This window comes from Cataglyphis hispanica, chromosome 17, assembly GCF_021464435.1.
Source record: "Cataglyphis hispanica isolate Lineage 1 chromosome 17, ULB_Chis1_1.0, whole genome shotgun sequence".
Classification (NCBI taxonomy): Eukaryota; Metazoa; Arthropoda; class Insecta; order Hymenoptera; family Formicidae; genus Cataglyphis; species Cataglyphis hispanica.
In genome coordinates, this window is record NC_065970.1 from 3,595,403 (window position 1) to 3,622,571 (window position 27,169).

The 27,169-nt window shown below is 33.6% G+C and overlaps 3 protein-coding genes across 6 annotated transcripts; 2 read left to right on the top strand and 1 right to left on the bottom strand.

Moving 5' to 3' along the window:
• Positions 1–1,377: 1,377 nt before the first annotated feature.
• Positions 1,378–4,549, bottom strand: LOC126855879 (uncharacterized). The gene is made up of 7 exons (XM_050603941.1): positions 4,297–4,549; positions 4,008–4,181; positions 3,529–3,731; positions 3,299–3,452; positions 2,906–3,174; positions 2,582–2,800; positions 1,378–2,499 (listed from the first exon to the last, which is right to left on the bottom strand). The coding sequence occupies exons 1-7, from the start codon at positions 4,343–4,345 to the stop codon at positions 2,446–2,448; spliced, it is 1,122 nt and encodes a 373-aa protein (XP_050459898.1). The 5' UTR covers positions 4,346–4,549; the 3' UTR covers positions 1,378–2,445.
• Positions 4,550–5,273: 724 nt separating this feature from the next.
• On the top strand, positions 5,274–7,056 carry LOC126855889 (60S ribosomal protein L18). Its single transcript, XM_050603952.1, has 4 exons — positions 5,274–5,349; positions 5,491–5,577; positions 6,302–6,508; positions 6,699–7,056. The coding sequence occupies exons 1-4, from the start codon at positions 5,347–5,349 to the stop codon at positions 6,966–6,968; spliced, it is 567 nt and encodes a 188-aa protein (XP_050459909.1). The 5' UTR covers positions 5,274–5,346; the 3' UTR covers positions 6,969–7,056.
• A 1,295-nt stretch (positions 7,057–8,351) lies between these two features.
• Positions 8,352–26,778, top strand: LOC126855878 (cAMP-dependent protein kinase type II regulatory subunit). Of its 4 annotated transcripts, none has more exons than XM_050603938.1 (9): positions 11,418–11,767; positions 11,858–12,196; positions 13,200–13,291; positions 17,156–17,239; positions 17,924–18,030; positions 18,313–18,574; positions 18,822–18,980; positions 19,098–19,200; positions 19,467–26,778. In XM_050603938.1, exons 2-9 carry the CDS (start codon positions 12,160–12,162, stop codon positions 19,595–19,597), a joined length of 975 nt encoding a protein of 324 aa, XP_050459895.1. In that variant the 5' UTR covers positions 11,418–11,767; positions 11,858–12,159; the 3' UTR covers positions 19,598–26,778. The 4 variants fall into 4 exon arrangements, with proteins under 4 accessions (XP_050459894.1, XP_050459895.1, XP_050459896.1 ...); XM_050603939.1 differs by having other exon boundaries at positions 11,418–11,746; XM_050603940.1 differs by having other exon boundaries at positions 11,418–11,609.
• The last annotated feature ends 391 nt before the right edge of the window (positions 26,779–27,169 follow it).

Consider the following 27,169-nt stretch of genomic DNA (forward strand, 5'->3'; position numbering starts at 1 on the left):
ATCCGTGAAGATAATATTATTATCTAGTATATATAAAAGCAATAAGCATTTCTCATCATATATAGCGTTCTTCATATTACTACGAATGGAAACACACACACACACACACACACACACACACATACATATATCATAGATTTATAATCTATTTATCACTGTATCTCAATATTTCGCATATTCATTGATCATTAATTACTATAATAATATTAACGATTTGGAGATGACACATGGATTAACATATTGTGTATCTCTCAACAGCTCTCAATTTTCATTTTACGCATTACTCTTTTAATACATTAATTTAGAAATAATATACAATATACAGGCAGCCAAAGAGAGAGACATTTCTTTTTCATCATATTTTAAATCTCCCTCATATAAATGAGATCGGTGCAAGATTATTTCATATGCATAACATTCCTTTTACGCAGAGTACGATATAATTCATCACAGACAAACTGTAGTGTTGAAATATACAGTAGCAAGTATTGATTATATTGTACGGCGGCTCTAGTCGAACGAATATACCTCCGTAATTGTCACTCTCTCAGCACAGAGAGTGATTTACATTACTTAATTTTAACTTAACTTCGGTACCTATTAGACACTATTGTTTACATTTATGCACAGTTTACCTCAAAGAATATATTTTCTCGCCCGGTGACATATGCACATATATATGTATATATATATTTATATATAAATACGTATATATATATATATATATATATATATATATATATATATGTGTATGTGTGTGTATATATTGTATATTAGCGTAATATATACAATATATGTATGTTAATTGCCAAGACATACTTTACATACTTTATTTTACACATAATATATACAAAAAGAAAAGAGAGAATTCAGCAAAAATTTATTCATTTTTACTATCGTTAATCATAATTTTATATATTATATATAAAATAAGAAGACTATTAACTTATTTTCTGTAAACCCTCATTTCACCCTCTTCTTTTTTTAAATTAGATTTATTATTTTAATATATTGCGCGATTACATTTTTTAGGATGCAGTTACTTTGTACATACGTTTTATCTGCGATTTGTATATATATATTATATATGTATTACCTGCAAAGAACATTATATAAAATATATATTTTAATATATTACGTATAAAAAGAATGAAAAACTACATGAAACTATAATCTTATTGTTTGAAGTATTAAGAACTAAATATACGAAATATTTAATAATATTGTTGACCCTTCTTGAACACGTCGTCTTGTTGTAACCACTGATTCAATAAAATTAAGACTGTATAAATGCATTTTATGTAGAAAAATCTGTGTCCCCTCTGCACATGGAAAGAGTTTGGTATATTACAAGGATACAGCAAGATCAAAACACAGTTTCATAAATGGAGCAACTTTATTATCAAAGAATCTACACTGCGACATTGGCGTGTAACAATAGAATCAAATATGTAATACTAATATCATCGAGACATTCAATGCCAATAGACGAATAATAATTTTCTTTCTGTTTTTTATATTAAATGTATGCAAATACAGCATTCGTATATAAATCTACCAATATAAACAATCATTCATACATGAATAAGGAATATCATCTTCTGTGTATATTTTAAACACGTCTCTAACAATGTTTGTACTTACGCGATCCTTTAGGTCGTACATACTCGAGTTATCGATAAAACTATGCGATAGTAATATTTGACTGGAATAGAAAGATTTCTCAACTTAATTCACAGCTTATGGAAGATACATCATGGAATGTAGCAAATATAAAAGAGAGAATTCCTTTTCTATACATCCCATATATTCAACAATAAAAAGTATATGGATTCTCAACAACTTTATTAGTACAATCCACAGTCTGGAAAAAATAGCATATAAAAAGCGTCTTTTTTTTCTTTTTTGTGATGATTTACTAAAATATATTCATCCAAATCGATTTATAAACTATGAATATTATCTTAAGTTTAAGCATTATTATACATACATACATATATATATATATATATATATATATATATATATATATATATATATGTATATATGTATATATATATTTATACATATGTATGTATATATTTTCGTGCACAAGATCTTAACATTGTTCCGAATCATTCTTGAGAATTTGACTAGCGCGACCTTTCAAAAAAGGTGCGAAAAAATTATGTACTTTGAAAATTAACTTGGTATAATTAAGTACATTAATTACTATTTTATCACAATGGCGATAGGCCAGTCTACGAAATCTTCGAATTCCAGATAGTATTATCTCTTGACGCAGATCAAGCGTCACGTGTAATATAGAATGTATATAACATGTATAGAACCCTTTTCTAGGCACACAGTGAAACGGCGCTTGGCGCGTCTGTATGTATCTAATATTTAAAAAATTATCATAAGCTTGTCGATATATTTGAATTCGGCAGTCAATATTGCTAAAGTTTACAGGACCAAAGAATGTGGGAAGATTTTCATGCTTATATAGTCATCGAGTACCTGCAAATTCATGAGATCATTTTTAAATATTTTTGTGTACATTTTTCTCTCTTCAGATTTGATTTCCAAATTGTCGACTTACCTCTCTAAGGGCTTCTTTTGTTAATTTAGGATATAGGTATGTAAATCCTGCGGTGTTTGAAAGCTTTCCAGGTTTTAAATATAAATGTTTATTATATAAAAGCTCTTGATCTATGTAGGGCGACAGAGGGCTGTTTTCCACTCCATCCTTGCGACATGCTTCTGCCCAGGGACCCATGTGCTTGTCATTTACTTCCTCAACAACAGAGTTCATATCAGTCTATAAAGCATAAAATTATAAGTTGTAATTATTATCTTATTAAAATTTTAATAATCTATCTTTAAACATTACTTTGGTACATAAATATATGCAAAAATGATATACTTTAGCCAGTGTTGATAGTGTTGTGCCCCAATAATCGTGGTTGATATTGAATAGTTCTGAGACTATGGCACTTATGGAACCTTGAGTGGAATCTCCCTCGTCAACGAGGTTATATGTCTGGCCTATTGTTTCTGGTCTATTGGCCACATGCCAGATAGCTCTCGCGACGTCTCTTACATGAACTGTATTCATATGAAGTTCTGGTCCCCAGAGTAATTTCATCATTTCTCCTAAATGCTTATAAACTGCACCCACTACTAATCTCGGTGCTAAAAATTGTAAAACTTATTAAATATAATACTGCTTTCTTTCTTTATTTAATTTTGGTAGAGGAGAATGTGTAGATATTTATCAATAAAATTAAAAAAGAGCAGATATATTTTGTAGAATTACCTAAGCCATTTTTGTCACCACAACCATATACAATGGCTGGTCTGAGTATAGTATATTTCAAATCTGGTATATTCTTCAATTCATGTTCTACTTGTAACTTGTATTTCGCGACAAACGTCCATGGTTCTCCAGCATCCTCTTCCTTATGAGGAGCCTATGCAACATTGCATATTGGTAAGTCCTGAATCTATATTCATATATTAAAATATATATCAATATCACAAGAATACCTTTTCAGAGACATTAAGATTGCCGGAAGATATCTCCACATAATGCGAGACTTTAATCTTGGCTGCTAGTTGAGCGCAATTCATGCTCAATTTATAAATTCCCTCTTTATACACTGCATCTGTAAGGCCACTCTTTGTCTCGCCAGCACAATTGAACACATAATCGATAGGCTCATCAGATGAAAATGCATTTTGGCAGGATGCTTGGGTAAGTTGACAAAAATTATCTCTTTAGATATGACTGTTTACATCATATTTTATATGATAAACTGAGGCAAGAGAGCGACGAGATGATTTCAATTAATCAAAAAATATAGACTAAATAAAACGATAGAATCATTCAATTATTCTCCTACAATCAAAGATTTCTAATTAATAATCGAGATTTGAAGAAAATTAACGCTTTAAATTTACGCTAATTATAGAATAAGACTCCCACTCTTTCTCTGCTTGCCCTAGTATATCCTATTGCATATTACCTATGTTAATCAAGTTAGCGCTTTTGAATTCGAGCAAGGGGTTCTCGAACACTCGCTGGTGCTTTGCGTTGAGCCACGCTGTCTGCGGTGGTACCTTGTCCACGACTCGCACGTACGAAACCAGATCATTATCCAGCAGATATTCCACGAGATGACGTCCGATAAAACCGCATCCTGTGCGATAAGAGTCTCTCAGTCACCGTTTTATCGGCACTCTTCCGCTCTTATGTACTGCATGTGTAAAGTATATATATATATATACATATATAAAATAAAGAGTATCTCTCACCTCCTAGAACGATCACCCTCGCTTTCTTATCACAAGTGGGCGTTGCCATAATCGTCTGTCATTTAACCGTTCGACTACACGTTTCCTCGTCGGGGAGCGCGGTGTCGTCGGCAGAAAAATTGTCGGATGACTGTTTAATGACACTTTGGACTGCGCTCTCACCCGGTCTCGTCGACATTCGATTAACCTAAAACTCGCCGCTAACCCGATTGACATAAAGCATATTTGACGCGAATGATGCGCCCTCTGTCCGCTTATCGCGAAACCAGATCGCGCCCGGCCTAAGTATTTTCTTGGAAGAAATAACAGGCGCGAAAAGTATACACTGTAGCGATAGTAGGCAAAAAAATCAGGTCAATTTTCAGTGCGCATCGCTTTCCGCGATCAAAATATGGCTGCGCCAATCGCATCATAATATTATTGAACTTGATTGTTTATTGACAAGGAAACCTCGCAAATCCGAAAATTTTGATTTTAATGAAACTTTACAGCATGCAAGAGGAACTAATAGATAAATTTAGAAATTTTCAGCAAGTCCAAAAATGATTTTAAGGGGTGAAAGCAACTCTCATATGTAGAATGGTTTGTTTTTTTTTATGTATCTCGAAAACTATTCGAGATATCAAAAAATGTTTTATATGAAAAAAGTTTTATGGTAAAAATTCTATTTAATTATATTATTTTTTTTTAATTTTGCAAAAATTTTTTTGTATATTATTTTTTCAAATTTTTATTAATATGACTAAATACACTTGGTTTTGATAAAACTTTTATATAAAATATTTTAAAATATAATAAATATAACATAAGTATAAAATATTTTTTAATATTTCAAATAGTTTTCGAGATTTTCGTGAGATTTTTTTGTGAGACCAATCAAATTTGATCTTAACAACTTTCAAATTGGTCACGTGTGAACACTCTATTGTATATATTTATTCTATGGCGTTTCTTTTGCCGAGAAAAATAACCTCGGCGGTGCCCTCTGTCATTTCCGCTCTTTAGAGCATACGAGTCTCACGTGTGTGGTTTCTTTTCCGGTTTGTCAAAATGGTAAGACGGTGCAACGATGCCCGATTCGATCGAAAAATCTGACTATATTATATTTGTCGCCGATCAATCGCGACAATAAAACTCGCGCATCGAATATTAAACTTTTCGAGTTCAATTAACGATGCGTATTTCTTTTCGCAGGGTATCGATATTAATCATAAACATGACAGGAAAGTGCGGCGAACGGAGCCCAAGTCGCAAGATGTGTATTTACGTCTTCTCGTCAAGGTAAATAATTTTTTTATTTTTTATATTATTTACTAATTAATATATATCTTTAAAATCCTAATCCAAGCACTTTTTTTGCATAAGAACTCGACTTTATTACATTCGAATCTAGTTTAGAGAGCGTCCATTATTTCGTATTGGTTGAGGTTAGGTCTCGCGTTTTTATTACACGTGAGACAACAGAACTTTCAATTGTATCTTTAATCATCTTTCGATTATCAATCGAATAAAGTGAAAGTTAAATTTCGTATGGATTGGGGAGGTAATTCATTTAAGTTAACTCTTGCGAGCTGCACTCTGTGTCAGATCTTACATAGACTGATTCAATTTTGAATGTTCGCTAGAGAAACGCATGTCAATTATCCTATCTCGCTTATTTGTAAAATAAAAAGGCGATTATTATAGTTGACACATGTATTTCTATTATATGTATTTCTTTTCTGCTTATTGTGGACTTACTGTTTTCAAACTTTCTCCAGTGTAGCTTTTCTCGCATGGATAGAATTGTATGGAGTCTTAAGAGGACATATTTATACATGTTTTGTCATAATCAATCTTTTGTGTTTTTGATAAATTGTGCACATATTTGTTTCTTCTGATTGACAATATCATTTTTTGTTGGAAATTGATAAAGTTTTTGAAGAACTGGAAAGCTCTGGAGTTAAAGTTTGGAAACTGTGAATTTATATTACGAAATCTTAGTGATAATTTGGTAATGTTTTAGTTATATCGGTTTTTGGCAAGGAGAACAAATGCCAAATTCAACCAAATTATATTGAGAAGACTCTTCATGAGCAAAATTAATCGACCACCTATCTCAGTTGCACGTATTGTACGATTCATGAAAAAACCTGGACGGGAGAACTGTGTTGCTGTGATTGTCGGTACTGTCACTGACGATGCTAGGATTTTTGCAGTTCCAAAATTGACGGTACATATAACATATATATATATATATATATATATATATATATATTAATATTTAAAAATGTTAAAATTGTATTATATAACAAAAAATTATTGTATGTTATATTTTGAATATAAGATAAAATATATGCACGATATATGTGATGTAATGTCAGCGCATATAATAAATTTATTTTGTTATTTTGATCTTATAGGTATGCGCTTTACGCGTAACCGAGAAAGCTCGGGCACGCATCTTAAAAGCCGGTGGTGAGATCATCACATTTGATCAGCTGGCTTTACGCGCACCGACCGGCAAGCGCACAGTTTTAATGCAAGGACCGCGTAAGGCTCGCGAAAGCGTGAAGCACTTTGGTCCGGCACCAGGTGTACCACATTCTCACTCGAAACCGTACGTGCGTTCTAAGGGACGAAAATTCGAGAGGGCAAGAGGCCGTAGGCGCAGCTGCGGCTATAAAAAATAAATTTAGCACTTCAATGATCGTTCCATCATTTGCAATCATTTTTCCATACGATTGATTGGCTTGAAAATAAATATTGATTTAATAACTACTTCTCGTTCTCTTCTTTCTTATACTACAGGTACATAGATTTCTATTTAATAACTTTTTTGTTCTTATTACACTTACATGTTACCGTTTATTTGTAATTATATTCAAAGTTTGATATTTATTATACATTAAGAATTGCGTAGCTGAATCCTTTGTAAACATTTGACATATGTGAAGGATTAAGATAAATAATAAATGACAGAGACTCAGTGTGATTTGCATGACGTTTTATTAGTTGTACATGCATTAATTATAAAAAGAAAGCTGTTTTAGTTTAGCATTTATGGGCAATTTATGAAATTAAATATGCTAAAATATTTAATATGTAATAAAACACTATCATATTTTCTCTGTTGGTGGCTAGAAAATGTAAATCACACTCTTTAGGCAATATTAAATTATCAAAAATGTTCATAAAAATAGGCTTACGAATATACAAATCAAAGAATAAAAAAGATAATAGGAACTCAGTGATGCATTTAGTAGGGAACGCAACTTTAATAATACTAAATGTGTTTACATTAAATTATAATCAAACTTTCCAGGACTCAAATCGGGTCCTTTTTAATGGCTGAGTAAAAAAAGAATGCAAAATAGAATATAAAGATAATGAGAACGCAGCGGTCAAATTAAGCGCAAGCAATAATCGTTAAATCATAGCCATGGAAAATAAAACGTAAATAAAAGGTTAAAATATGAAAAAACGGAAGCAAATTCAAGCTAACGCTGTGAGTATGCCGCTGTTAATTTGAATTTACTTTCGTTTCTCACGTTTTGATCTTTCATTTGCGTTTTATTTTCCGTGATTATAATTTGCACTGCATGCACTTAACTTGGCTATTACGTTCGTTTTACATTTATATTCTATTTTACGTGTTTTCTTATTTTATTTATTTTTTTTATATTTTTTAAATTCTTTTTATTTTTGAATTTTATTTAATATTATTAAATTTGAATTCTATCAATTGTCGTTTGGGTTCCTATTCTATTTCCTTAAAAAACATTAAATAACAATTTTTATTATATTAAAATATATGTGGGATATAACATTGAAAAAAAAAAATTCTTGAATACTGATATAATTTTTTTTAAAGAAATAGATTAAAATTCAAATAATTATATTTATATTTTCTTTTTTATTCTTTGAAGAGAAAAGAAAAATTGAAATATGCGATTGGAACGAACATAGCCTATCATCGATTGACACTCGAATCGAACTCGATGACCGAGACCGAATTCGACTGAAACTTCATGCTTCACGCGACCCGCAGCGCTCACGACGACGCGGATGTTATCAGTCGCCATCTTAGCGACCGCGATTGGTTCCTTGTCGGGATCCGCGTCGTATGTTCCGCGCGACTGTGCGTAGCGTCGTCTCGGTAGGCAGGTAGCCCTCCCCCCGTCCCTCCTTCTCCTCGGTCGTGCGGAGAGTCAGCGCACGACACCGGGAAGCGACCGGGGAGCTTCGTCGGCGGACAGGCAACGAACTTGCCGGTGCACAAGAGGAGGAGGCCGGTGGGAGCGACGGCGACGAGAGAGAGAGAGAGAGAGAGAGACAGCCAGCCAGCCAGGCAACAGCGCGCCGAGGATAGGCGATCCTTTGACGTTTCACACCTGATCCCGGCATCGGCGTGACGTGTGTGTTAGCCGTGGACGAATTCGCGTCGCGCGACAGCGCGACTTGGAAAAAGCCGAGGCATTGAGGAGGAGCGGGAAGCTTGATAAAGGTCGCGCTTGGAATAAGAGCGAATAGGACGAGGGGACATCGGTGAGATCCGTTCGCGAAGATGAGCTGTCAACGTAACGTCGGCAAGATCACGGTGCCGGACGACCTGCGCGACGTCCTGCTGGAGTTCACCATCAGCTATCTCCTGGAGCAGCCGGGCGACATCATCGACTACGCCGTGGACTTCTTCACGCGCCTACGTGACACGAGGCGGACGCAGCTGATCCAAACGGGCGGCCAGACCTCGACGTCCACGCCGGACGAGTCCGTTGACGACGAGGGTGAGTTTCGTAGGCGAGGTCCCTCCCGTTTTCCCCATCCCTTCTCTCTTCTTACGGACTCTCTTTTTATTCTAGCTAATTGAAATGAATTGCGAGAGGTCCAATTTTTTATATTTGTGACATTAAAGATTATTGATATAATTAAATCTCAAATTGACAAGTCGTCGTTGGAGAAAGATAATTGGAACAGGACGTAGAAACCTCTCGTCGGAGTTAAAGGTCAACTATCGTCGTAGGTGACCGATCGGAATTCTCGATCTCTTTTTTTCCAACATATGCGAAGGAGATGGAGAATCTGTGATTATAACACTGGCATAGAGAATGATAGATAGTCACGGTTAAATGATTGTGATTAGCGTCAATCGACGTTGGCAAAGTCAGTCCCGAGAGCTCGACGAGAGCTCGGCTTGAGATCGATATCGGTTATTATGTTATAAGCTCTGGCGAACGTGGGGTCTCCACCGACGTCGATCGTCGTCGTCGTAGTTAGCGAGGTATTCGCACTTTATTTCCGGATCACGTATATAATACACGACTATAAAGCATGGAACATACATCAGTAATTTAGCGATATATGAACCATGAAATAATTTAATGACACGGAACAATATTCTCTCCATCGGCGTAGATTTTTTTTTCTTCGGTATTCCTTATTTATTTTTATTTCTTTATTTATTTTTATTTATTTATTTTTCTATTTATTTATTATTTATTATGTTTTTTATTTTTATTTATTTATTTTTCTATTTATTTATTATTTATTATGATGTTTTTTATTTTTATTTATTTATTTTTCTATTTATTTATTATTTATTATGATGTATTATGAATTATTATGATGTTATTATAATATTTATTATGATTATATGCTGATATTATGATGTACGGGAAGGCTCATTTACGTAAACAAAAATAAAACAGAAATTAATTTCAGCAGATAAGAATAAGTGACATTAAATACTATAGTAAATTTAATAATACCGGATGACGATTTCTATTTTTTTTTCTTATCAACGTGAGATATCGTTTTTACGGTAATTGTCGATTGTCTAGAATCTAGATAGGTAGATCTCGCGGTTGACACTCACGCGATATTAATTACGAGCATGTTAAATGACAATAATACAGACAATTAGTGCAGACCGTTATCAGTAGAAGTGAAATGAATGATGTTTGACAATCACGCGTTACGTCTGAACAAGCGCGAGGATATTCTACTTAAACAACGAGATGCAAAATAACAGTCAAAACATATATTTACATTTATTACATATGACATATTACATATTTATTCGCGCACAACTTTGATTTCGTTTCCGAGTCCGATGATTTGACGGCGGGGGGAGTGAGGGAGGGGGAGGCGGGAGAGAAACAAACTACAGATATTCCTTTTTTTTCTCCTTCTTGTTTTTCTTTCTCTAATCCGGATATCCGTCTATTTATCTCGGGGAATTGGTATTGCTCTTTTACTCTTCCCATCTTTCTTCGAGGGTTAATTTAATTCTCGATTTTTTTTTCTAAGAAGAAATCCCTTAAATCTCATAGAGAAACTTGAAAGATAAATGCTTTTAAGCTATTATTAGAATCCTTTTGTCTGTTGATTAGATGAAGAAAAGATGTATTTAATACAGTTTTATACGGAAAAAAAATTATTTTTTATATTAAATTATATGGCTTATCACGCATCGAATTTTAGTCACATTTCGATATCTCGGCAGTTTTCATTGATTAGGAAAATAAAAATAATCATTATCTTCTCTCTCTCTCTCTCTCTCTCTCTCTCGAATTCAGATTCCTTCGCAAGTTATTCGATCGTGAACTTAACGAAATCATTTGAACGTTTTATATCTTGCCGATAATAAAATTGTAGAGTATTAATAAGTTACTCTCAATTGAACTGTCGCGTTTGACAGGCGCATCTCTCAGTTTTTGATGGATTGAAGCCGATAATCGATCAGAATCCCTCCAGGCCTCTCTCTCACGTGGTTTACCAGACACCCCGCCATCTTCCTACCCCTAAATAGCTGAAGATATTATCAGAGCGTCGCGCAGGGATGAGAGCAGTCTCTCTGTACCTCGAGACGCGCCCCGAGGAATCTCGTGCGTTGGAAAGAGAGATGTATACTTAGATATAATATATATATATATATATATATATATATATATATATATATATACATATAAATATATATTATATATATGTATATATATACGTGACGCGTAAACGGTACGTACGGTTAAAGATCCAGACGTTTGGCAACACTTTGGCTCCGATCTCTCGCCAGATTTTTCCCCGAGGCTTGCGCGCGGTTGTGGGAAAACTCTCGCTATTTTCCGCTGTCAGGCGCTGTCGCGAGGCGAGATTCTCGGGTGCGCGGTAGTTTCGACAGTTTGGTCCAGCGTTTAACCGGTATAACAACACGAGCGCGTGCCTCTGTCTCCCGTCTCGTGCGATTCGGATTTCAATTACGATTTGTTTCTTTTTTTCTTCTTTTTTTTCAGCCACGCGTTTATCGTCTCCTCCCTTCGCCTTCTCTCGGAGAAAACGTAAGATCGGTAAAAGATGCGATACCTCGTAGACATCACTTCTCTTTTCCGAAGTATTTTTTTCAATCGCGAGTTTCTTTCGAAATGTTAACGCTCGATCGTTCGATCGATGTAATGTTTTTATACGATACGCTGAGGTAGAAAAGGCGAGAAATGTCGTAAGAAGATATGTAAATAAATGTGTGCGTGCTATCGCGGAAAATTGTTTATCTCTTATACATACATGGGTGTGTGTGTGTGTGTTTCAGAAACATTTATTTCGCGCCGCATCGATATTTCATCTCCCCCCGCGTGATTATTGTGATAAATTCATGCGCCGAGTGAGTCATTCGTAAGCAGAGATACGGGATATCGCTCCCCCCGCATCGATATAAACTTGTTTCGCGGTGTCACAAGTGTATCGAAAAAGTGTGCGTAAACGTAATTACACACATTGATTATACACGGGGAGAAGGGCAAATTTTCTCCCTTGCGTGTTCGTCTCTCTCTCTCTCTCTCTCTCTCTCTCTCTGTCTCTCTTCTGTGTTGTGTGTCTCTTTCCGTGGGCCAAATGTCGCTCTCCGTCATCGAGCCACTGGATGATAAAGGTGCGAACATTATACCACGTCCCATTATTCGAATAGGAGTCCGGATAATCCCCTTTCCGACATTCAACTTCATTTATCTCCGAAGGAAAAATAAACGATCGAAAGAATCGACAGAGTTTATTCGCAAATCCGTGACTTCCACATCTGTCAAACGTCACATCTGTCAAGAGGCTCGATTTTTTTTTTTTTCAAATTATTAAAATTACATTTTTTTGTGTCTCTCGAGTTATTGCGATAAATTGTTGTATTTTTGTTGAATTATTGTGTCAGAATCGATTCTTTCGGAAAGTTTATTGTAAGAAAAGAAATTCATTTTATACCCTTCCAATTTGTCTTCTCTATGAATTACAATTTTGAATCCAGATAAGGAAAACTTTTGTATTATACGTGACAGCGGAAAAATATATCTCTGTAATTGAGATATGAAATAAAATCCTTCTCAAGAGGAATCCCTTAAAGGAAGATGATACGATATATTGCGTATCATCTTATCCAACGTATCCGCGAAATATAGTTCGTTTTGAAACGAAGGAGTAACATTGATATCGTGAAGTTATTTTGTATGAAAAAAAAAGAAAAAGAAAAATCGATATTAGTGAAATTATCGAAGGATCGCACGAGGTGCATCGACGAGGTCGAGGATGCAAATTTCATGGCGAACTTACGGTACAAATTTGGAAGATAAACGTTTTTTGCGTGCGACACCACTCAAAATGCTAATGTCGGGAACTCTTAAATGTTAAAGCTGCAATTTATTCCTCTCTCGTAATTACCGGAGACCGGATTTTGCCGCGGCTGCGAGAACTAAAACAAGCTAACGCGTAACCTTTTGCATTTTACATAATTGAGTGGATGATAATTTTATTTATTTTTTTTTTGCTTTTCTCGGAAATTCTTTTCCTCTCCTTCTCGGTAGCAACACCATTCGTCGCAAATTATGTCTAGTTTGCAATTGTATAATCTCTATTCAGATTGAAATATGCGTCTCTCTTTTGCATTTTAGAGCCACCAGTCGGCCGATTCGCTTCCAGAAGGAAGAGCGTTTTCGCGGAGACGTACAATCCCGAGGAAGACGAGGAAGATGACGGCTTTAAGGTAGTGTGTCATACTTTGTTATACCATTTACCACGATCTATCGGTCACGTTCTCGATAACGAGGCGAACTAATGAGACATCCTTTGCGAAGATATGACATCTCGCGTCTTATATCTTTTAAGAAGAAAAGAAAAAAAAATGTTTTACGCGCCAGCGGCTGAACAAGATTATGGAAGTTGACTGAATAACAAAAATCACATGTCGATGTATCGCGACTTATTTTGTTAATATAATTGTGATAGTAATCTTTGTATCTGTTCAGATCGTTCCATTGACTTAATAATGTTTATTCGAAAACAGTGTTTCTTTTCTCGAGGTCTCGATATGTCATATCGCTGTCATATCAAGGGATCCTCCGTTGATCAGATATCACAATGACCGATATATATTCTTTCAGATTTCTGAGTGTATTTTTTTGTTTTCTCATAAAGGAAGCTTTGTTTTCGTGACAATTTTTTTTTCATTTTTTTATCATTAAAGATTATCATTAAAGAATTGGTATTGAATTTGGTGAGGATTGATGAAAGGGTTTATTTTTTATAAAATTTTGAATTTTTTTTGAGAAATGTTTGTCCTAACTTTCAAGATTTTAAGATATCGAACTAAATTTTTTTATTTGAATATAGTATTATTAAAGAATGATTGAGATTTTCTATGCAATTTTGAATTTTTTGAAAAGTGTCTGCATGCTTTAACTTCCGCAAATTTCGAGATATCGGGTTAAATTTTTGAACATGATAAAGCTTCTTCTATGAGAAAGCCAAAATTGAAAAACTTGTTTGCTCTAAAGAGGAGCTTTGTGAGCAAAATAAAATGACGAGGAAGCAAGTTTCTAATATGCACGATTTTCATCTCTTTTTTTTATGCTTACGACACAACATTTAAAGCACCTGATCTGCCGATTCGCCAAAATATATAATCGACGAAAACACGTGTAAGCACGTGTGTCGCTGAAGCGTATCGCCTCTATAAAAGGTGCATTATGCGTGAAAAAAAAATCAAAGTAATATGAATTCAGCGAAGAAACAAGCAATTAAGATCAGGATGTGTATCTATGCAAATCGATTACTCGGCGACTTCCTCCTCGTCGACGCTTATTGTTAGACAAGGTCAATGTATTTGTGTTAATTATTTTCATAGATGTAGATGATGCTTGTACAACATATTTATGCGTACATATTAATACATTGCATATTGCCCGCTTATATTTCACACCAAGAATGGCTCCGTCTTTGACGGAGAAACAGTTTAGGTCTTTTTTTTTTCGGTAGCGGCAGAAAATAGAGTCTCGTTACGAAACGTCGTCATACACCGCGCTTATGTATGTGCGTGTATGTATATAAGGAAGTATAGAGGTATATAATATATCCTAGTCTATTAAAGCATCACAGCATATTCTCTTTCTCTCTCTCTCTCTCTCTGTCTCTCGGCTTGCTGCCGCGCGAATGACGAAACGCGAAGAGAGTTACTTTGCTCGACGATGCGAGGCCGGCGATGTACCTTTGTGACGTCAGGCCGCGTATTCGATAACCTGGTCGGACGTGATTACATATACATACGTATATAGATACGTGTATATGGTGTGTATCGCGTACGTCCATACATGAGCGCGCGCCCGTGAATGAGGGAGAAAGGGCGTATACATGTGTGTGTTGTGTGTGTGTGTGTGTTAGAGAGAGTAAGATTTGCCGCGTGGTAGCCGCGATAGGTCGGGTTGAACGAGAGAAAGAGAGAATTTTCACAAAGCAGGCCGGTGAATCCGATTATCGGCATCCCGTGGTGGCTCAGGTTACACGAAGAGGAAAATCGGCGATCTTTCTCTCTCTCTCTCTCTCTCTCTCTTTCTCCTCTAGGCTGCTAGGCCGACCGATCATATTTTCTTCCCTACGTGCTACAACGAGACCAGGACAACAGGTAGAAAGAAACTGGGGCACCTGCGTCTTTTTAAAAAGACTACGATGAGTCTCTACAAATTATACTACGCAATCTTCTCTCAACTATGTTTTACTTATAAAAAGTAGACATCAAGCTCCCGTATTATTTATTTATTATTTTTTTTTTTTTTTTAGGTAGATTCTTCGACTAGGAGAGTTTGAAATCAATCCTCTAATACAAAAATATCGAGGCATATTTTCAATAATCTTCGAGAGAGGAAACTCACACATGAAGCCGAATTTATATTTTTCAAGAAACTAATTTTTTTCAAAATTCTAATAGAATTTTCGAAGCTCGGTTGCAAAGAACGTTGCCGAAAAAACGCCGATCTCTCTCTCGACGTTCTTGTTGGAAGGAAAAATCGATTTTAAATTCCGACCGCAGAATCTTTCTCGTTGAAATGTAACGGGATACCCTGGTACGTGTTCGAAAAGATAATGTATCGAATGTGGCGAAATAACAGCTTTACAGGTGGCGAAGTCAACCAAACGGCTGGTCGGTCCGAGTCTCTACAACGAGATCTTTAATCGTGTGATACAAGCCGCACAATGCTCGCAGATGGAATATATAATAGGAATAGAGAGCTAGAAAGAGAGAGAGAGAGTAACAGCAAAATTGATCGCTTTTGTGCAACAATTGGGACGATAACGAAACAAAGAATTCGTCCGCTTGTGGAGAGACTGATTACCGCGTGTGTATTCGCGAGAGAAGCGATACAAGTCGCTATCGCGAAGAAAATAAAATGCGTGATGTCTTAAAAGTAATTAATTTTAATATAGAAGCGCGCTATATAAGAGAGAATAAAATTTTTAGTTGTAAACGAACGACTTAATGTAATATTTTCAACGTCTTGAGAACAAAAAGCGGATAAGCAGCTTTCTTGAAAAATGGATCTTTTAAGTAAAATATTGTTTTTCTATGCATAAAAAATTTATAGTAAATATAGCGATCAAATATGTCTCGTTCTAGATATTAAAATAGAGATGCTACACATAATACTAAAGCGTACGCGCAAAGATAATGACATTTTGAACTTTCTGCCGTTATTGTCTCTAATTTCTCAATTCGTGATGAGGTCGTCATCTGACATATGACGCATAATTTTGTAATATGTTTAGTAGTTTATGGCTATAAAATAATTACATGCGAAGGCTTTGTTGCGTATGATTTACGTGTTTTATACAATTTATATTATGTTTGGGTTGCCAATAATTTCACTGAAGGTTCGATGCAAAAAACTGCGTACATCGCTTGACAGTCCTTCAAACTTGACAAACATGATGTACTTACTATCTTGAAAGTTACGTTGAATGCAGAGTGTGGGAGATGTCAAAGTTCATATATCTAGTCCAACGTAAAGGGCAATGTTTCTAAAGTTGAAATATCGAATTTGCTCGCGTTGCGGCTTTTAGAGAGAATTGCACTCTCTTTCTCAGTTGCTTATAAAATCCTATGAAATATAGTCTTCAAAAGTTCAAGAATCACTTAAAGAGTAGATAACGTGGGACGCTGGCAAATATAATATATATCGGCACAGCAAATAATAATAATATAAAATAATATAATAAATATAAATACATATATTTATTAGATAATCATTTATGCTTCTCTTTTGTAAATAAATTGTTTGACCTCCAAGAGAGAAGTATTGACAATGACATCGAACTGTCTTTAAGAAAGAAAACATCATACATATACAAGTTTTATTTATAGATTTATATGTATTACATTAAAGTATACTTTCTCTCTCTCTCTCTCTCTCTCTCTCTCTCTCTCTCTCGTTATCCGTTAAAAAAAAATCTTAAGCAGATGAGAAAGGAAGATATTTTCCGTTTGTACTGACACTTTAAGAATAGAGTTAGCAGTTTTGTCTAAGTTGTGTTTTATCTAAGCTTAATTTTGTCTTCATATTCGGTTTATTGATTTCAGATGGTCCATCCAAAGAGCGACGAGCAGCGACAAAGGCTCAGCGAGAGCGTCAAAAACATACTTCTGTTTCGCTCTCTAGACGAGGTAAGTTAAACATCTGCGCTTTCATCAGCCGTGATCGCAAACAGGAATAGATATAACAGCGGCTCGTATATTCGCGCCAGCTCGGCAAAATACCAAGAAATCCACGAATAATCTCTTATTAAGAGCAATTGGTTTTGCCGACGAGAGATGACTCGCACATAGTATGAGATAATTATTTCTTTCATCAGCGATTTACGTTCGAGCCAAATAAAATAGTACAGCGGTCACTTGGTTATTAGATTAATATTGATGCTATACGAGTTATATATCTTTATTTAATGTTAACATATTTTATTATATATATCTTTATTTAATATCAATATATATTTCATTTTAATGTATATTAATTGGATATTTTATATATTAATTCAAGACTGAATTATATCAAGTTCTATTTAACATTAAAAAGTCGCGAGAAAGAGAAAGACTTGTCTATAAATTTTTGTCAAGAGAAAAATCAATTTCATATCGTTTAGAAATCGTTCAACTAAGTTTTATTGAGCCAAACGTGAAATACTTTTGTAATAAACGCGTTTACCTTGCAGAAGCACGTACATTATAACCGTAATACTCACGCGATTTCGTATTTGCAATTTTAAAACCGATATATTTTGAATCATGGATGATAATATTGCTCTAAAATGTATTTATATGTGTATAATATTGTAAGAATTACTTTTACAGGAACAAATGGCGGACGTACTTGACGCGATGTTCGAAAAAACCGTTCAACCGGAAGAATTTATTATCCGACAGGGCGACGATGGTGATAACTTTTATGTGATCGAGAGGTATAATACTTTTTCTTTATATATTACAGTTAACGTATCGATAGGCTTCTCCCTTCAACGAGAAGCTCCAATGAACCAAGATGAGAGATGCACACAATCGATCGCGGTGCTTTTACTTAGAGCTGAAAATATTCGAACAATCTTTCAATCAATAACTTTATTATTTAATTATTCATTTTATCACAATTTGAAATTTCTTCAAACAAGACAAATTGAATCGCTTTTTACAATTCTCTCTTTCATTTCCGATTGTCTCTAACGATCTTGCTTTTTGTGTTTTAGGGGAAAATTCAACGTTTACGTGAAAGATCCTGTCACGATGACGGATAATCACATTCACACTTATGATAATCGCGGTGCTTTCGGAGAACTAGCCCTTCTATACAATATGCCCAGAGCAGCCACCGTCAAGGCCGTTTCGCTCGGCACACTCTGGGCTATGGACAGACAAACTTTCCGACGCATTCTCCTTAAATCCGCGTACAAGAAGCGTAAAATGTACGAGGCTCTTATTAATAAAGTGCCGATGTTGAAATGTCTCGAGGTAAATATTATTATACAGCTTTCTCAATCGCTTTTTTTTTTAATCGATTATGTTTGCGTTGTAAAATCTTAAATAACTCTTGAGTTTTTTTTCCATATTTTGAGGTCAAATAAAATTATAAATTACTATGTGTCTTCTATTCCTTTTTTTACTTTAATCAGACGAGATTGAAATAGAATAAAAGAGAAAAAGAAATTTTTGAAATGCCAGTTCTTATACGATATTAAACGTGAAAATTCTTTTTCAGCCTTACGAACGTATGAATTTAGCGGATGCCCTTGCGCCGAAACAATATTCCGATGGCGAGCAGATAATCAGGCAGAGTGACAACGCGGATGGAATGTATTTCGTCGAGGACGGCATCGTCAGGATTACTATACTGGGCGAGAACGGTCGTGAAATTGAGGTGCGCATTTATATTATGCGTTAATTCAGTTTCCCGCGAAACGATCCGATTACGACTACGATGAGCGCCAAGAAAATTCTGTCCTTACTTAACCCAGTTACCTTTAATATCGCGCAGATTAATCGTGTTCCGGCTGGCGGTTATTTAGGCGAGTTGGCACTTGTGACGCATAAACCACGCGCTGCTTCGGCCTACGCTGTAGGGGACGTCAAACTGGCATGTAAGTCTATTTCGTTATCGCCCATGATTTTAAAATTGATAGGTAATCAATAATATAGCGTCAATAACCCAGTTACGAATATTGATATTTACAGTAATATTATTATTATTAGATGTTGAGAGATAATCGCGATATTTCTGCGTCATTTAATATCCTTCTGAAATCTTCTATTTATCAAGCTTTTAATCGATTTTTAAATCGATTCACGCAAATATTTCGTTTTCGTCTAAAGTAATTATTTTATTTATTTAAATCATTACTTACAGTCTTGGACGTTGAAGCTTTCGAGCGTTTGCTCGGCCCGTGCATGGAACTTATGAAACGTAATATTGACGATTATGAAGATCAGCTAGTCAAAATATTCGGCAGCAAAACCAACATCTCCGACATTCGATGAATTGTCTTCGGCAGAGACATATCGCCGCGCTGCTGTACTAAAGGACGCGACACTTTCGTACAGTATATAATGTATAACGTGCACAAAAGAGAACTTGTACCACCTACTTTTGAATCTCATCCCGCGTATTTCGAGTATCGACTCGAGAAGATCAACTGTTTCGTATGACTGTTCACTTTGGACGTATACCGATTAAGATTCGTCGACGATAGTTACCAAGTTTATACCTACGACACACATTGAACAAAACTATAGGCTGCTCGACTATGTATAAACAAATAACAATGATATTTAATAATTATTCTCTAAGACTGTACTAGATCAAAAAGAAGGTACGTTAATGCATTCTATTACGCGCTCGATCGTTTGCGAAATGAATATCTCCATTTATTATAATCTCAGTGAAAGATTGGAATATAATACTTTGAGATCTAGGACAGCATTATTATTACATATTATTATATTAATATTCTTATCCCTGGAATAATTACAGTTTATCTTGATGTATTCTACGCATACAAACGTCGCGTATACTTCCTCGTATTATCCATTATTTAAATCGGCAGCTACGTTTAATAAGCCACCAAGAGTCTTGAATATTCGAAATTGAATGCTCTTTTAACACATTCTTCTTCTCTCTGGCAAAGGTGGATTACAAGAAAAACGACTCTAATGATCGTATAGCGACATAAATCTTGTAAAGTTTCTATGAGATACTTATATATGCATATCACTCCTTTTCGAATATAATGAAAGTAACATTGCCACTATTAAACTAAATAAAAATAATATCCTTTGATACATCTATTTAATAATAAAATATCTTAATAAAAAATATCAGGTTAGACAATCAAGATTTTATCTATAATTTTCAACGAGTATTAACACGCACTTTCTTCGTGAAATAAATACGCACATATACATACACGAACAAACATCACACATAAACGCACATACTTGTATGTAGTAAAATCATTTTTAAGCGCAACATTTAATCTACATATTATTTTTATTTTATCTTTTTTTTTCTATAAATTTGTGAGTTTTATATGAATTATTTTATTATACATATGAATATGTACGTATTTTATGTATTTTATGTTAAAATCAAGACATTTTGAATTTATTGCAATTTTATATATAATTATATATGATTAAATTAGCGTGAAGTATATCAGATTGATTTTTCTACTTGAGAAAATATCAATTTTTTTTCTAAATTGCAGATTAAGTTTTTTTTTCAAGTGAAAAAAAACGCGCATTAATTACGTCTGACATTTTTGTAGTATTTAAAAACTTCTATAATATTGCAGACGTAAAAAATCGGTGAAAAGAGTACTGATTTATATATCCGCTTGTTTATGGATAAAAATTAATAAACGCCGGAATTTTACAAAACGCATTCTATTTCGGATATAAAGCACTCTCACTAAATGCATAGGAAAATTAGCGAGCCTTAAGATTGACTTAAATGCGCGGATATAGCAAAACAAAATAAATATATTTGAACATGCGTACGATATAAAAGATATACAGTCTCTTTTACAATAACACAAATGTAAATGCAAAAATAAGAGAGGAAAGGGATAAGATTCTCGAATTGTTTTTTACTTACATATATTAGTGTAAATGTCATCATTCGCTAAAGATTATGTGAATTTTATTGTGAAAAAAATAACCGCGCGTTTAAGCCAAGCGTTAAATTCAATGTGTTTTGCTGTTAAAAATCATGGTAACTCGAGGATCGATTATATGAGAATCCGTCAACTTATGTTTACTACGTGTATATATGATATACACGTTATACATGAATGATATACGTCTATATCACGATATACACGAATGATATCATCATTATAAGAGCCCAGTCGAAAACTGATTATTGTACGAACAAGAGTTGCGAATGCTAGTCACTTTTTTATGATCGTGCTATCGTCACTCATCTTTCTTGTGACAATTACGCTCGATCATAAGAAAAAAAATAAAAAAGGAAAGATACATTTTATTATTAAATCGTATATTTACTACTGTGACTGAGAAACTCAATGAAGCGACAGAGCTTTTCAAATAATATCACAATCGTGTGAGGGAGAAAGGGGAGACTAGTATGAAAATGAAATAGAAGATAGCATAGGAATTGTTAATAACAATTGTGTTATCAATTATTCTTTGCTTATGGCATTTGCAATGTCTTGCACTGGAATTTTTTCTTTTTTTGAATATAAGAATTTTTCTTATAAGCAAATTAATTGAGAATTATTCTTAAGAGAATAGTTAAACGAATTTGACTAGACGTCAATAACCTGGAAAAAATTTACACTTTAACAATTAAAGTTTTACTTTTGCTTTATAATGGCAGCATCTTTAGTCTTCCACTGTATCTCCAGGCTGTGATATTATTTTCGACTGAGTATTTCATTCCCTTTCTTGTAGTTTTTTTTCTACAAGATGAATAAAAAAATATCGTAATTGTTATTGAAGTCGCGATACATCAAACTGATGAATTTATTTTAAATGACTAAACCAACGTATCTTGTATATGTAAATGCGACAAAGACTTCAATGGATTAACAAAAGTGACTTGATTATTGTTGGATACGAGGAACTCTAGACGTATCGCAAAAGAAAAACCAAAAAAAAAATAATTCGCATATTAAATAAACTTGATACGCATAAGTACTTACTTGTGTTAGCTTACATTTGATGAATTAAATGTAAAGCATTAAAAGTTAGAAAGTCTGTCCAATTCACATTATGCTGTATGTATCTATCATGTGATTTGTCTTATATGTTGCGTGTTGTCTTTCATGTGCGAGTGTGGATATGAATATGCGTGTGACGATCGAGCCAGTAATTTGTTAATTTATGTTGCTATTATATCGATAGTTTACAATCTTTGATAGTTATATAATTCATGTTATCGTCATTAAAGATAATGCAATATATCGAAATATGTCCTATGGATAAATATCGTAACAGTAGTATGCCTTACTGTGCCGCACACTGGATCTTCGCCTTTTTACTTCCAAAGAGGAGAAGATCTATAAAGTATCGAAGATATAGATTTCGTTATATATCCACGATTTACATTGCTGGACAAAATGATTAAAATTATTAAATTAGTGTAAATATATACAAAAACTTTTTTTTATAATTTTTTTTTTATTATAATTTGTAATTTTGGTCACAATTCCATTATTTTCGTTTAAGTTAAAAATCACTTACATTAATAATTTATAATTAGTATATGAATCAATTTGGTATGCTTATAATGATAAGTTTTTTGTATCAGAAATTTTTTAAATATTTTATCATTAAACCAGCAGTGTATTAGTTATATATTCACATGTTCTACATCCAGCAATGGGCATTCAATTTTTCGTCTTGCAAGTCTTCAAACAATTGAATCAATATGGAATTTCGTGTTATTTTGAATATTATTGGAAATTAGGATTTTTTATTAATCTTGATTACATCTTGTAGAATCTTCTCTTGTTTTAATAATATCTCTTAAAATTAACAAAGAAGTTTGGAGACACTCTGGACATTCTTGTTTATTGAATATGAATTATGTATCAATGTTTACGGAATATGAATTATGTATCAATTTTTGAACGAGCACATTTTTTATTTACATTTATAAATTATTGTAATGAAATTATTATTCTTATTATTGTCATAAGAAATATTATGCAGAGAGAGTATAATCTTATTTTAGATCTCAAATTTAAATAATATTTCGCGTTTGCTGTATCCATTTACAATTTTTAAAACTTTTAACAATTGAATATATCTCAAGAGATTTGTTAAAACGAGGCCTTTGTAATTGCCGTTTATCAAAATCATTTCAAGGATATTCAATTTTAAATAATATTTAAAATGACTCGAAACTCTCTTCCATTGTGTGTTTTCAATGATTCGGAGCGCTTGACTCAGCCCGCTAAATTGCAATTCTAGTCCAAAGTGACATGTGACATAATAGAGAAATGTTTCCGACCAAGTAGCATATATCGAAGATCTGAGAATCGACAAATTGATCGCTAATAATATTTATAATTGGCTAATTATGTACCAGTAACTTATTTCTTTTACACGTTTAATTTAAGTTTTCTCTTATGTGCAACGAGATATATTTCTTTAATATATTTAAATTTATTAAATGTAACAATTATGTATTATTAATGTTATTGTGCACGTAACACAATGCACTTTGCATCGGACCAATTTCAAAGATTGAATTTGCGACTATTTTTTTTTTCTTTCTCTCTAATATCACTCTAATATTCTTTCTTTCATCGTATAGCTGAATATAAATTCTTCCCCGACGTTCACCCGTTATACCGAGTTCTAAAATGTTACGTTCTAATAACTTGATTGTCTCTATAATTTTTAAATTGTATTATTTCCACGAATATGTACGTGGCAGATAAACTTTATACAAATTTAGTCATAAACGTGGCTCGAGAAATAATAATTCTTCAATTAATTCTCAAGTCACATGCTTTAATGCTAAGAGAAGCAATACGAGTCTTAAACTCGATTGCGTGCCGACAATCGTCCGATGTCATTGTCTGAAAATGCTTGTATGATTGAAAGTGTCTTGATGAAGTTTTATATATCTTATATATTTTATCTCTTTTTCTTTAGAATAATCTCTCATCATCTTGTTAAAAGACCGACACTTTCTTCATTTTAGATTCATATACTGCACTTTCTTTTCCCCACACTTGAATGCCAATAATATTACTATTTTACTGCGAGAAAAAATTATATGCTTCTCTAAATTTCTTCAGAAATGGCATAATTTATCGCAAACATTCTGTGCAATTAGAATAAAACGAAAGGAAAGAGTATGCAGTTACGGGAAATTGGGATGTTCGAGGACCCAGAAGTATATATATATATGTATGTCTCTCTTTTGTTACGTGTCCCCGTTTTATCATTATATCTTCGAACCAAAGCATGATAAAGAGAAATCTCTTTGATTGTATTGTAAATGTTGAATAAATTTAGAATATATAATTAGCTTTATATAAAATGTGTGTATACACATGTTGCTCGAAGCGTGACATATATATAGCGGATATAACATCAGAATGATCTCTTTGTGTTCCGTTAGTGATGTAAGAAAAAATTGATCTTGTTTTTGGTTGAGTTATACATATCGTTTAAAACAAACAGTAAAATTGTTAAGTATTTCCTATATTTTGTAACCCGTTCGATGACATATCCATCTAACGTGTTAACAATCCTTATATCTTCAGAGAAGAAGAAACAATAAAAAAGATCCGCATATAGTAGCCTTCTTTTTAAATGCGAAATAACCGAGATAGATTCGTTTCACAACATTTCGTAAAGAATTTTTTTTATCGATTTTTTGGATCTATTATTATCATCCAAAATTTCTTCTTGTATCTGTCGGATAATATTATGAGATGCGACCCTTCCCTGAACTGTATATCTAAACTGGATTGATTTTATACATATGCATGCAATAGGAACGTTTGTAGTTATAACAGAGTGTTGTAAATTATACAAATTAGTAACACGTACTTAATGCCCCTCGTTTCGCAATGTGTTATAGTATTATACAATGAAAGTTGCACACACATATATATAGGGTATTTTCTTATAGATATGATACAGGTCGATACTATTGTATTCTTCGTCAAAATGTAAGCTTTTACCTTCGGCAAAAAAAATTTCGAATTGTATTCTATCTGTATATGAGACACTCTACATATATGTGTGTACATATAGTATATAACATATACCGTTGTTAAGGTATATAGTGTATATACCTAATATATTTATGTACATAAATATTAGGTATATATACACATACATATACATATATATAGAATATATCAGTATATATGTCGACACTCGTTTCCAGCTGGTCTGATCGGGTCTCATTTTAATTATATAAATTGTGTTAAAATCTGACGGCAATGCGATTCAAAGTAATCGAGAGCCAAATGCAATGCAAAACGGATCGATTTATTGTATGATACAATGCAAATGTATGTCCATATATAATTTGTTAATATATATCGAGAGGTAAATAGATTTTACTAAAGATTTTCTGTGTGTGCTCTGTGGATGCAGCGCAACAAGTTTATCTGCGTATAAATATATAGATATAACCCGGAGATATATATAATCGAAGGACGAAGGGTAAATTAAACGGAGTACTTGCGCACGCTTTGTAATATAAATCTGTAAGATGCGCGATCACATGTCGTCCATGCGTCTTTTTCTTTTCTCTTTTTTTAAATAATATAAAATTCATTTATATAAAATAAGTCTCTCGCCGCAGAGACACTTCCAATGCTTGTAATAATTATGCGTTATATATGGAGCAAGAAGGCAATCGATAAGTAAAAATTAGAGATACACGTGCTCACTTTTACATGCCTCGAATTTAACGATACTTAACAGTTAATCACGCTCCTCATTCGATTGTAGATCATTTCTGATCGTCACACTGATTCGCGTGCAAGTGAACGTCTTCGCAAACTGATATATTAATTATATTTAATCGTTAGAATCAATAATTGGAATTTTATTTAGATCTTAATTTAGACTATTAATTATTATACTAATTTTTCTTACAAATATTCTATAGCTAAATATGTTTTTTTATAACGTTTCATTTTCTGCTCGATAAGGAATTGAAAAAAGATTGAAAGTATATTTCTGGCGGCAAATACATATCTCTATACGTGCAATAACACATACTGATTTGGCACGCGCAGCCAATCGAAAAGTCAGGATTAATCGAATAATCTTGTTCATACATACAGCTGATGTAATTATTATTATTTATTTTCTCATACATAGGATGTCGTAGAAAATTGGATGCTGTTCTGTTTATTAGAACAAGGAATTTCTTAAATTAGTATTATGTTACAATCCTTTTTACGGCCATCCTCGTGCAGTTTTTTGTTCATATATATATATATATATATATACACAGGCTTCATGATTCATTTAGCTGTAAACAGCTTCCAAATTCTTTCTGCGATATCCTTACGTGGACACGTCTCGTCGCGTATAAGCTTAACTCGGATACGTTCATGTACGTATTTTCGTGATGGAGCCTAAGCGCGGTTGTAAACCAAAGTCAAGTCTCAGATACATAGAATGAAAAATAAAGATTTGGTGTCTTTCCCTTTAAAGCTTGATCACCATTTTTGTACACAAGTTTTTCTTTTTTACACACACAGTATTACTGTTCAATTAAGCAGCAGCGTTTAAATGTAACTATATGTCACGAGCCGTGATTCGAGTCGTGCATTTCAGTATAAAATATACAGAATATATAAAGATATATATTACACATCATCAAGAATAAGCTTCTCGTATCGGATTCACGAGGTAGCCACCGCTCATCATCTCGCTCTCGTATACTCGCTCAATCATTTTGCATCGTCCGGATAATTTTATTTTTGTCGCAAATGCCGCGCGATACGCTATACAAAATTTCATATAAAATAAACGAATACGAGTTTGTATCCGAGTAGCGAGCATAACAATATATACTTGGTATAAATAGATAGGTTAATAAAA

Coding starts and splice junctions, on each gene's coding strand:
- LOC126855879 (XM_050603941.1), bottom strand. CDS start 4,345: ATGGCAACGCCCACTTGTGATAAGAAAGCGAGGGTGATCGTTCTAGGA. Junction 3,732..4,007: donor CGCTAACTTGATTAACATAG/GTAATATGCAAT, acceptor AACTTACCCAAG/CATCCTGCCAAAATGCATTT. Junction 2,801..2,905: donor CACTATCAACACTGGCTAAA/GTATATCATTTT, acceptor TATGCTTTATAG/ACTGATATGAACTCTGTTGT.
- LOC126855889 (XM_050603952.1), top strand. Junction 5,578..6,301: donor ATTTACGTCTTCTCGTCAAG/GTAAATAATTTT, acceptor GTAATGTTTTAG/TTATATCGGTTTTTGGCAAG. Junction 6,509..6,698: donor TTGCAGTTCCAAAATTGACG/GTACATATAACA, acceptor TTGATCTTATAG/GTATGCGCTTTACGCGTAAC.
- LOC126855878 (XM_050603937.1), top strand. CDS start 8,843: ATGAGCTGTCAACGTAACGTCGGCAAGATCACGGTGCCGGACGACCTG. Junction 9,063..13,199: donor CGAGTCCGTTGACGACGAGG/GTGAGTTTCGTA, acceptor TTTGCATTTTAG/AGCCACCAGTCGGCCGATTC. Junction 17,240..17,923: donor TGTTTCGCTCTCTAGACGAG/GTAAGTTAAACA, acceptor TTACTTTTACAG/GAACAAATGGCGGACGTACT.